This window comes from Dendrobates tinctorius, unplaced genomic scaffold, assembly GCF_039654945.1.
Source record: "Dendrobates tinctorius isolate UK_male_01 unplaced genomic scaffold, ASM3965494v1 ptg000116l, whole genome shotgun sequence".
Classification (NCBI taxonomy): domain Eukaryota; kingdom Metazoa; phylum Chordata; class Amphibia; order Anura; family Dendrobatidae; genus Dendrobates; species Dendrobates tinctorius.
The window spans coordinates 15941123-15953836 of record NW_027361784.1 but is presented as its reverse complement, the minus strand read 5'-3'; the positions used below and the strand labels follow the sequence as shown (position 1 = coordinate 15953836).

General features: G+C 38.0%; 1 protein-coding gene across 7 annotated transcripts in view; it reads left to right on the top strand.

Annotated features, from left to right (window-relative positions):
• Window positions 1-8118, top strand: part of TRPS1 (transcriptional repressor GATA binding 1) — a 375172-nt gene extending 367054 nt beyond the window's left edge. For all 7 annotated transcript variants that reach the window (XM_073590220.1, XM_073590217.1, XM_073590218.1 and 4 more), the window contains one exon: window positions 4827-8118. In XM_073590220.1, coding sequence (XP_073446321.1) covers window positions 4827-5888 — 1062 coding nt within the window. In that variant the 3' untranslated portion in view covers window positions 5889-8118. The remainder of the gene's footprint in view (window positions 1-4826) is intronic.
• Window positions 8119-12714: the final 4596 nt, after the last annotated feature.

Below are 12714 nucleotides of genomic sequence, written 5' to 3'. Positions count from 1 at the left end.
AGCCATGAAACCTAGGCAGAAACATTGGTGTGGCAGGGTATGCACTGGCTGAGCATAAGTCGGGGGAAAGACAAGATTTTTGCAAATACATTAGATGGACAACCCATTCAGTTAACCTTAATCTTAAGGGATATGAGTATGGAAATCTGTAAATCAAATGTATTTTTAGATCCCTCCACATTGTCCTGTCTAAGCAGCCTCAGTGGTTGTAACCTGTCTGTCATGTACTCAAAGAATATTTTTTCAGTTGCTTTGGGGTATGTGCACACTGATTTCTTTTGAGGATCTTTTTGGATGGTGTCCACTTTAAAAAGAATTCTTGAAAAACTTTTACATTCACGTTTATTGTAAAACTACTTTGAGGTTCATATGTTTAGTCTTTTGTTTTTTTCCCCACTTCAGGTTTTCATTAACATCTAGTGGGGAAAAAAGAAAGTGCATTTCACTTCTTGGAAGTGGCTCCTCATTAAATCAATTCCAAATGAGGAACTGTCTAATCATAAGGCTGTAAAAAAAGCCTCACCAAAAAACTCATGTAAAACAAGTTATAGGGTATATGCATGTGACTTTTTTTATCAGGCAGGTTCTGCATAGAACCTGGTTGAAAAGGCACCACAAAACTGCCTCAAAGAGTGAACATTATGCACTGCAATATAAAAACGACATTGCTGTGCACATGTTCATCCCTTTGTTACTTCTTTTAACCAATTCAGGGTTTGGAAACTATGAATCGGTTAATAGAAGTAACATGCGCATTCTTCAGATAGCTTTTGCTAGGGATGTGCTTGTTAGTATTAGTGTAAAATATAGAAAAAAAAAGAAAAGTGGCAGAGTTACGGCAAAGACCATGACAAATCTGCCAGTAAAGCCACTTCAAGAAATAGATCTCTGGCTTCTTCCTGGGGAATCTTTACCAAGGAAAACTTAAGCTGATCTACTGGAATCTTAAAGACGCTGTGAGCACATACCCAAGAACTCATCGAAATACTTCAGGAAACAAAAAGCGCTTCCGAAAACTACCCGAATAAGGAACATTTTCTAAAAGTGGTTTCCACTAAGAAAGCTCAATGTTTTTTGAACACCTTAAAAATAAAATTCTTTATGTACATACTTCTACACTCCATCCAGCAAACTACTATCAACTAAGTGTTCTTAAATGATTCAGGTTTCCAATGACCTTGAGACATCCTTTTCATAGAATATGGCTGCCAAGCCTCTGCCAGGCAACATGTTACAGCTTATCCTAGCCATACACCGTAACGTTTTAGATAGTAATAACCCTTTAATGTTAATGGTGAGAAACATTTTACCAAACTACTTCAACAGAAAATTTCTAGCATAATGGACCTGCTATTTCCCAGCCAAGTAATATGAAAAAGCAATAACTAAGTACGAATGAAAAGTTCCAAATTCTCAGTGCGCTACAAAACCATCACAAGACTATGGGCTCATGCACGCGACTGTAGAAATTGGACAAGTGCTATCCGTCAATTTGGCAAATAGCACTCGTCTCCATTTTATTCTATGGGGCCATGCACATGTCTGATTCTTTCCTCAGATTTACTCCGAGGATAAAAGTCACAGCATGCACAATTTGCATCGGATACTCAGATTGCACTCGGCCATTCATGTCTGTGGGTCAGTTGGAAATAAAGATCGGGCTGCACTTGGATAATACCGTGGACATATGCCAATTTTCAAATTTTCATGGAGAATTTGATCACACTCTGATCACACTCTGATCACACTCTGATCACACTCTGATCAGACTGTGATTAGCCATAATCGGACCGAGATTCTCAGATGAGAGAAAATCAGTTATGTGTCCCTAGCCTAAAGTTGAGTTATTGTCTTTATCTATTGGGCTCGGTGAACTTGGCCTTCAGAATCTTTCTAAACCATTTCATGTTCTGTGGAGCTTCCACATCTTTTCCAGCAAATACAATATATAGCACATCATTAGAAAGCGCTTAGGTTGTCTTCTAGTGCAGTGGCATTAGTTATTTAACCCTTTCTCTCCATTCCTTCACGTAATATTTATTGTAAAATTCTCTACTCCTCTGGAAAATAGTCCGAAATTGACTGCTCCCCAGAGAACCAATATTATTGGCACGGAGATATTTTCCTGCAACAGAATTTATAGTGAACTTTACCTGCAATATTCCCTTTGACTTATGAAGTGCAGCACCTTCTAGAAAGTCTGCTTGAATTGGTCTATTGTTGTGTTTCCTTCTCTCTGTGTAATAACACTTTTCTAAAATATACTGAAACACAGCGTGGCATTTTTATTTCAGAACTGTATGGCTCGGGCTGTTTATTTCTCTCCTTTTTGCTTATTCATTGCCATCAGATTTTGTGTCACTCATCCCATTTACCAAAGAAGAGAGACAGGTAAAATGAAGGATTGCAAAAATTCAGAGTTTCCCTATCGTTATATTTTTGGAACTCAGCAATTCAGAAGCAGAAAATAGACTGCTAGAAATATTTAGGATCATATTTACGAAGGTAAAATTGCATTTTATTAAAGGTGCTGCACAATACACGTATTACGTACTTTTATATTATTTTTGATTCCAAAGTGAATCCTCAGAAGCTTTAGGGCGCCAAAGCAAAACCTAAACCACCAAAGTTAACCCATCATGTTCTCTTTTGGTGGGCTTTGTGGACCCCTTTGCTGCCTCTGCTCCCCCTATAGTGATCATCTTGCATTAAAGAGGTTGACCTGTTATTTAAAATTGCCTTAAAGTAGTGGGTTTTATAAAATGGAGAAAAATATCTTATGTTTCCCCGTTAATTCCCCAAGAGCTCCATGTCTGTCATATCTGTGGTCCTGCCCATGTTTGTTAACATCTCTTCAGTGATGGTGTGCACACTATCGCTGCAGAGATGTTAACAAACATAGGCAGAACCACAGGAATCACAGACATGGAGCTCTTGGGGAATTAACAGGGAAACATAAGATATTTTTCGCCATTGACCAACTTCACCAAGCTTGAACACTGCAGTCAATCACTTACCTTACCGGTAATGGAAGCAGGTTTTGAAGGCCAGTCATTGGAGTGATTGTAGTCGGTAGGGCACATTATCATCACAAGACTGTTAACAATGATCGGTGGGGCCGCCTGAGCAAGAGTGCTGGAGTGGAGTGGGATTTGCCTGGTGGATTTTAGTTTATTTATTTTATCACATCCCATGTTTTGTGCTTTTTTTTTTTTTTTAATTTTGCATTCCCTTTAAATCTGTAGGAAAATCTGAAGTCAATTATGGAATTTTATGAATTCTTCTATGCCTCTTAGTCTTTCAAAGTTATTTTTTAAGAAAATTCTATAACTATCTCTTTTAATATAGTTCTTCCATGACTTACTGCCTGAATAGAAGCTATGTCAAGGCCAATATGAACTCTTAGCTATGTCAAGGCCAATATGAACTGTTAAACCTTTGGCGTACCATGACACATTAGTATGGGAAGGGCATAGACGCTTGATGGTGACTTTACTGACTCTGTAGAGGTGACAGAAGGAAACCCTAGGTCAGAAGTGTTATGTTATATCCAAAGAAAAGACAGTGATGCTCACAGCATGAATCTGAAAGCAACCGCCCATTAAAATATAAATTAGTCACTGTGTATATTTTATGAAAATAATACCTATTTAACAACTCTGCACCTCTCTAAAATATTAATTTATTGGACACCCCACCATTTGTGCTCCCTCCTCTAAAATATACAATAATCCCTGTGTCCTCCCTCCCACACCTCATATGCTACATATAAATTTGTCACAGTATGCTTCTCCCATTGGAATCTATCCTGATAGCAGAGAAATAGAAGTCATATGTATATCCGGAAGGTCTAAAAAACCCTGTACACAATAGCCTAAAGTCAGCCGAACCCAGCAATTTCGATAGGATTTGTCCAACAGTCCAGTGTGTAAGGGGGTTTCCTAATTGTTCCCCAACAGATGGTGTTGGGGGAGGAAAGAATTTGGAATGTAGTTTTTGTTTTCCCTGGCGATATACCACTGACAAAATTGACTGGTTGTGGCTCTCTCATTACGGATAGAGGAGATATTGGTTGAACTGAGCATTCCTGTGTATGAGGGATTCGGGAGAGATGGCTGTCGGACAAACAATTTTATAATATGTATGGGGGCTTTTAGCCAGATCAGAAGTGGTGACATCTCAAACATAGACACCCAACCCTGCAGTCAGTCAGTCACCTGAGCCGTAAGTTCATTCATGGTAGTGGCTTGACGGCTTCGCTTCTGGTGCAAAAGCGCTGGATTGGGGAAGTGATTACTGTAGAAAGTATGACTTCTTTTATCAGGATGACTTCTGCTAGTAACTTTAAAATGAGCAGAAAACCACTTGAACAATTCAAATATAAAAGATCTCCTGTTTCCTGACACTCCCACAAAGTCCTTTTTTTAAGTTGATGATTTAGCCTCTTCTGTCTGGAATCCTGTGAATGACATAGGTAGCACAATGAAAACCTGTATGTCCATCTCGAGGACTTGAGCCCCATACTATAGATGGGATTGTGTGGTTCATCAATGGTAATAACTCACCCCATTGTTTATTTGGAAACATAGTCCATAGTTTTTTTATTTTGTAGCACGTACTGTACTTATGGTCTTTGCATTCACTAAGATTTGTGTGCAGTGAATGCACCTCGTTAATGTCACAATGAAGTAACATAAGCAGCATTGTTTTCATAGCTACCCTTTAATTCTGTACACATAGATTTTTATAATGTACTTAAAATAAATTTGATCATTAAAACTAAATGACTTTTGGCTTATTTAATATGTGTTTTATTTCTTATACAGACTCCCAGACCTTTAAACATTATTAAGCAAAACAATGGCGAACAGATCATTAGAAGACGGACAAGGAAACGCCTTAATCCAGACGCACTGCAGACGGAACAGTTAAGTAAACATCAAAGAGGAAGCAACGAGGAGCAAACTAATGGAAGTCCGTTAGAGAGGAGGTCTGATGATCATTCAATGGAAGGTCACCAGAGAGAAGCTCAGCAACTTGTACTGAATAAATATGAGTCCCAAGCATCATTGACTAAAAGCCATTCTGCTCAGCAGACAATAATAGTCAGCCAAACTATGGATGTCCATAAAAGGATGCAACCTTTGCACATACAGATAAAAAGTCCTCAGGAAAGCAGTGGTGATCCAGGAAACAGTTCATCTATCTCTGATAGCAAAGGCAGCTCAGAGAGAGGTAGCCCAATTGAAAAATATATGAGACCTATTAAACATCCTAACTACTCCCCTCCAGGAAGTCCGATAGAAAAATATCAGTATCCTCTCTTTGGACTTCCATTGGTCCACAATGACTTCCAAAGTGAGTCTGACTGGTTGAGATTTTGGAGTAAATATAAGCTGTCTGTTCCTGGGAATCCTCACTACTTGAGTCACGTGCCTGGCCTGCCAAACCCTTGCCCAAACTATGTGCCTTATCCCACCTTTAATCTGCCTGCTCAATATTCCAATGTTGGATCGGATAATGACATTCCTCTAGACTTGGCAATGAAGCATTCCAGACCTGGGTCAGCATCCAATGGAGCCTCGAAAGATAAAATTAAGTCACCTTTGAGTATAAAGGATGAAGTTCCATTGATTGTAGTGAAAACTGAGAAAGTGGATAAAAGTACACAAGATGAACTTTCAACTAAATGTGTGCACTGTGGCATTGTCTTTCTGGATGAAGTCATGTACGCTCTACACATGAGTTGCCATGGGGAAAATGGACCTTTTCAATGTAGTATATGCCAACACCTTTGTACGGACAAGTATGATTTCACAACTCATATCCAGAGAGGCCTACATAGGAACGTTGCACAAGTTGACAAGAATGGAAAAACTAAAGAATAACATTTTAGCACTTAGCACAATTAGAATTGGGACTTCTGAATTGAAATTCAGTAGCTTGTAACGTCTGACCATGATTTGCAATACATTTTCTGAGTGTGGAAGTCAACGTTGGTTTGTTCATTGATATAAAAACTGTAGATCATAGCTGCAGTCTTTGAGCTTTCTAATGTGTTCTCTATCTAAAGGTGTTTGTAACAGAAATAAGAGAACTACGATCAGTTTAATTTCTATGTTTGGAAGACCGTATCTCGTGTGCCATTATGGCTAAAGTATTGATTATTTCATGAAATGGGCTTTACTGCTATGTTGTTGAGGCCTTTAAATACACGAGAGGGGAGATGTAGTTGAGCAGATAGATATTTAGTTTTGTCCAAGAAGAATTAGTATAATTTGCAGTTGATTTAACAAAATGTTTACTGTAGTTTTATAGAGGGTTCCAAGAATTAAAAATAATTACCTACCCAAATGATACGTGTTAAGTATAGAAGGGTTGATCAGTTTGCGGGACTACAGTCTATAGGCCACATCAGTAGTCTCCCACCACTGAACAGGAGACTTGTGAATCTCTAACTTTCCACATTTGGCTTTTGGGTGGCTCAATGTCATCTGTGCATAGTGCCGTAATGATGAACTTGCACAAGCTCGAGTAATAAAAAGCTAGGTCATGGGTTCCCGGAAGGTAAGAGATTTGTGTTCCTCTCATCCAGTGGCCAGAACAGGACGAGAAATTATTGACGTGGTTGTTCCACCCAACACTAGTGTTAAGTGTCTGATGGGTAGGCAACCACCCACCATTGAGGCTCCAACTGAATTTGAGAATGGAAGGCACATGTCCTCTGTTTAAATGCAGTGGCCCCAAAGCATGTTTTCTGCAGCTTTTAGAATCTGTAATTTCCAAAGCTGGCTGAGCACAGCATTTAACTATCTCACTCAGCCATATTGCCTTTGAATGTTGTGGTAGTATGTAAGCTTGACTAATTCTTCATTCACTCAATGGGAATGGGATTCCTGTTCGTGCTATTATGGAATAGGCCCCATCAAGTCCGCAGCTATCAGACATTTAACTGTCCTATGGATAGTTTGAAGTCTTCAAGAAGCAGTGTGAGGCCTTTGGCTCAGGAATAGATGTTATAAAAATAAGACTGTCAATCATTTTGTCAGGGCATCCACTGGACTCTTAACTCGCAGTAAAGCTGGAGTCACACATAGCAACTTACCAGCGATCCCGACAACGATATCAACGTGTCAGGATCGCTGGTAAGTCGCTACATGATCGCTGGTGAGCTGTCAAACAGACAGCTTCACCAGCTATTAGCACAGCGATGCCGCTGTGTTCGTTAGCGCTGATGCCATGGATCCATGTAAAAAATAGAATTAAAATAAAAAATATTGTTATTCTCACCTTCCGGCGTCCCGCACAGCATTCCCGCCTCTCTCCACGTTCCGGTCCCAGTAATCCTTTGTGAGAATTACCACAATGACGTCCATTCTCGCGGGATCACGAAGTCTCGCGGTCATTCTTGCAAAGGATTACTGGGACCGGGAGCGTGGAGAGAGGCGAGAATGCTGGGCGGGACGCCGGAAGGTGAGAATAACAATATTTTTTATTTTTTTTTATTATTTTACAGCTGATCACTGGTCTCCTGCCTGTCACACGCAGCGATGTGTGCTGGCCAGCGGGAGATCAGCGACGAAAAAAATGTCCAGAGGTTTCTTGCAGCGATCAGTGATACCGGCAGGGGGGCCAGTCGCTGATCGCTGTCACAAACAGCGATCTCGCTGGTGAGATCGCTGTTGTGTCACAAAAGTTGTGACTCAGCAGCTATCTCGCTAGCGAGATTGCTATGTGTGACGGGGCCCTAAGAAGTACTCATATTAAAATGCATTATTTGTATGTACAATAGACCCTTTTCCCTATGCTGAATGTGCATAGTGAAAACAATGATATACCAAGATAGTCTCCAACTTGGAATGACACGGCACACAATTTTGGGTAAAGCCTAAATTTACACATCAGCATTTCTTTATTAGAATATTAGTGACTCCCAAGAAATGCAAATGGCTCTACAGATATATCACAAGTTCATAGCTGTTAAGGTTGAAAAAAGTAAAACTTAAACTCTAATCTACAGCTACATGTCATGCCCTGCTTCCAATGCATTTAAGGCTATAATGTTTTTATGTTTTGTTTTTGTTTTTAAATAGTTATTAAACCTAAATCTGACGGTAACCAATGGTTTTGATTTGTTAATTCACAGTTCCAAATGTCTTTAAAAAAAAAAGCCATTAAAGGGGTTGTCTATTTTTCGAAAACCTATGTAGCTAGAGAAGTTAAAGAGGTACTCCAAGAAGCTCTGTTAAAAAGTAAAAAAGGCTAATATTCCTATTACTCTTCTAATATGCCACTTTTTATTATTTATATTACAACTGTTCACTGAGAACTAAAGTGACAACATTGATGCTGCTCCTCCGTGCCCTCAGTGCCCTTTCTTCCTTATTCCTTAACAGCTCTTATTTGACATTTCATGGCTCTCTCGCTGCTTCCCATGTTTCTTCATAGAGTGTATGTGACATGTCAAGGAGCATGGAGGAAGTGCAAGGGAAGCAGTGTGGGAGCCATAAGGTGTCACGTAAGACAATCCTCATTCTGTTAATAAGTATAAAGGCTTATATGCCGCATTACATGATTTCACAACTACTTACTGAGAATTCAAGTCACTGCACTGATGCTGCTCCTGAGTGCCCGGTCTCCCTCCTGAGTCACTATGCTACAGGTAAGGCAGCATAGCTCGTTCTGTGCTTCCTTCTCAATTCATTACAGCTATTATGTAATACCACATGGCTCCCTCACTGCTTCTCCTATTTTCCTATCATGTTCTTTCAGAGATTGTTTGTGGCATGTCAAGGAGCATGGAGGAAGCGGTGAGAGAGCCATGAGATGTCACGTAAGAGCTGTAAAAGAACGGAGAGAAAGCAAAGAGCAAGCCATGACAGTACACATACTCCTTCCGTACTTCTCCACATCTCTTATGTGACCAACATTTATATATTGAATGCGTGTAGGTGGGGTACATCAAACGCACATGGCCAGATATGAGACATGGTTTTGGGAAGCAAAAAATAAGCCACATCAACTGATCTGTTTCGTAGCATCCCAGAAAGGAGGGGGATGCCCTTTTGAGCAGCATCAGTGCTGTGTCACGAAGTAACGGTGAGTATTTTGGGAAATTACATAAAGTGGTCTATAAGAACAGTAAAAGGGGTCTTAGCCTTTTATCGTTTTTGAAAAAATGTGGATTGAAATACATTCCTTTAATGCATACTTAAATACTTCTTTAATGACTAAAAAGAGTCTCTCTGACCTTAGAGAATCCAGTGCGTTTGTGTCTCACATTCAAAGCCTATTCGTGAACTGCATAGTACTTAATTTTTCCAGTGGTGGCACTGCAGAGAAATTAAATACATGCTGTTGGATTCTACCAAAGTTTACATCTAATCAAATGGGTTCTTGGAAGTTGGACAACCTTGGATCCATGTATGATCAAATGAGCCTTCTAACAAAATATAGTTTTCCAAAACAGATCAACCCTTTAAGATATTCCTTATAGGACTTACCATTGGCTGAGATTTAGTTGATTACTAAATAGAAGTCCTCTGCTGAGCATGAAGAGGAGGCAAACTTTAGACCGTAAAAATAAAAAATAGTTACCCCTAATTATCAGAATTATCCAATGGAGAACTGGACCCTTGGCCTGTATGAATTAATCATCAGTTTTCATTTCTTAAACTTTTACGGTGAAGTGAAAAAGCATCAGTGATTGGTAGCAAGGCCAATATTCCTTGAAGAAAAGGTGCCAAGTTGGTTTAAAAGTCTAATTTCTTAGTCAATTTGGTAGACACATGACAATTTTCTATTTCGGAAAAAAAAAGTTCACAAGTTATGGGTCTTAACTATGAAAATAGTTGAGTGAATACAGACCTTCATCAGGATGAGTCAAACTTTGCATATGTCTTACACACAGCATTTTGATGCAATTTTTGTAGTATTTTTGCCCCGTGTTTTGTATTCTTTGCTTAAATGTGCTGAGGGTTTCAGCGATTTTCATTTTTCTTCTTGTAATATTGTTTTTGGTGCAACTGCAAAATTGCAAAAAAAATATAAATGCATGTCTGCAATGTAAAAAAAAAAAGCTACTAAAAACGCATTTGAAAAAAAAATCCGGTAAAATACAGTTGTATATGCATTTTAAAATGCTATACAAAATGAAAAAAAAATTGTCAAGGAGCTTGAAGAATTATCTATGAAGGGAACACTCCTTAGCATAAATGCTCAGGGAATACTTCTAAAAAAAAAAAAATAAGATGAATGAAGGTGCCAGCCAGTTAGAATTTTTTTTTTCTTTTAATTATAATTTTTTTTGGAGGGTACTGTACTAGTTACACAATGCTTCAACTAAATTGTAAAAAAAAATACAAAATACATAATAAAATATGCATAAGATTTTACAAGCTACTGGATACACTGTCAGATCGTCCGTGTTTTTCATTAACAAAGTTGGGAGATCAAAAAAAAAGTCTTATTTTTCTATTAATTATTAATGTATTACATTTCAAATAATGGTGCCTGACTTAAAAAAATAATTATTTTTACTATGTACGTATGCAACAAAGATATTCCATCATGCATTTAGAGTCGACCCGGCTCGGCCTCGCTGTTTACATTTGCAGATGTAGCAAATAAGTTAATGAAGCAACGATTTTGTATTGCGGTAGGTTCTGTTTCTTTGTGCATTAGAATTATATTCTCGAAGAAAACCTGTTTGTTTTATCGAATAAATAGGAAAGATTTTAAGTATTTTTTTTTTTTGTCAATTTAGGATGAAAGGGTTAGAACTATTCATTCCAAGTACATTTGTATTCTTAGAACTGTTAACTAACATGGCTATGCTTCAAGATGATAGACATATATTCTCGTACTGCTTTGTCTATGTTTCATATGAAACATTTAATAAATCCTGTTACTAGCAAAGTTTTCGTTTATGGCATCAGTAGTAGCATTGCACTTTGAAATGTGTTGTTCGGTTTGCTTTTTTTTTTTTTTTGACAGCTGGGATGCATGAGGATATGTATTAATTTTGTTTGGGGGGGAGTTCCTTAAGTGTTAAGCACTTAAATAAAATTTCCAGTATATCAAGTCAAGTCAAAATGCCTCTTCAATGTTTAATTTTTTTTTTTTAAACTTGAAAAGAAAAATCGGGGCTAACCTATTTTCCCCTCCCCAAATTTATAAATGAGGCTTTATGGCATTCATATTGTACATGACATATTGAGAAGTGATTTTAAAAAAAATTTGCTTAACCCTGGAAATATGCATCATCCATTTCCAATAGAGGTACTTTTTATTTTTGTTTTTAGGATTTGTGCTTCTAAATTCAGGGATAGCTGTAAAAATTGAATTTCTTTGTAATGTAGCAAAGTTTCCCAATGTCATTCACTGCTATATACAGAAGAAAAGGTGAGCGGTGTCATTTTTGGTCTTTTTTTTCCCCTCCCCATAAGTGAATTCTTAACATTTTTGAAAGGGGCAATAATCAGATTATTTATTTTTGAATTTTTGGAATTGATTCAAAATGATTATTTATTTTGAATTCATTTATTGAGTTTATTGAAGAAAAAAAAACAATTCTTTCATTTTAAATTCTAAATAATTAATAAATAACATTATATGCCCCAATTACTTTATGGGAAAAAACAAATGAACTCGGGCGCATTCAGACTTGTGGGCAAATCGGGCTGGACATGGACCTCTAATGGTCGGACTGGCTGCAAATCTCCCCGAAGAAGTGTGACATTTGAAGCCGCGACGATAGGGTTGGCAGTAGTGATGAGCAAGTATACTCGTTGCTCGGGTTTTTCCGAGCAAGCTCGGGTGTCCTCAGAGTATTTTGGTGTGCACGGAGATTTAGTTTTCGTCGCCTCATCTGCATGATTTGCGACTGTTAGACAGCCTGAATACATGTGTGGAATGCCTGTTTGTTAGGGAATTCCCACATGTATTCAGCCTGTCTCAAATCATACAGATAAGATGAGGAAAACTAAATCTCCGAACACGCCAAAATACTCGGAGGGCACCCGAGCATGCTCGGAAAAACCCGAGCAACAAGTATACTCGCTCATCACTAGTTGGCAGAGCTGTAGTCAGACCGTGCCTTTGCGGTCCTTGCTCGGACTGATTTTCACATACTTCTGCATGTGCCCTTAGAAACATTTTCGGTATATGGTATCCTGGACTATTTTTGAGGGGGTTAAAAGGTACGTGGAGGGTTATCAGTCTGAACTTTGATTACATACTATCGATATTCAATTACATAACTAGGGATTTTAATTTACCTCCAGCATTAGTGAAAAATTAAAATTAGAATCCCTATGAAGGACACATTTTGTAAAACTGTAGAAATATTAGAGGCACAAATATTTAAAAGAAAAAAAATACTTTAACAATTGTAAATATTTTTAGTTTGGATTTTGGCTGCAGAACCGAAGCGGTTACTACACTTTTTATATATCCACTCGATGTATGTTTTTTGAACCTGCTTTGATAAGAATTTACCAATGTCTTCCACGTTTTAGTACAATGGGTCCATCATGGCTACATTTTTTTGTTTTTTTTGTTTATATATACATGTTGCCTGAATTGATAGATAATAACATTGCATTTATCACTTGACTTCCCCAAATCCCCGCCAAAATATGTTTGTTCCATTATTTAACATATCTATACATTTACTATAAAAACAAAACTACAATTTAATATTCATGCATATTT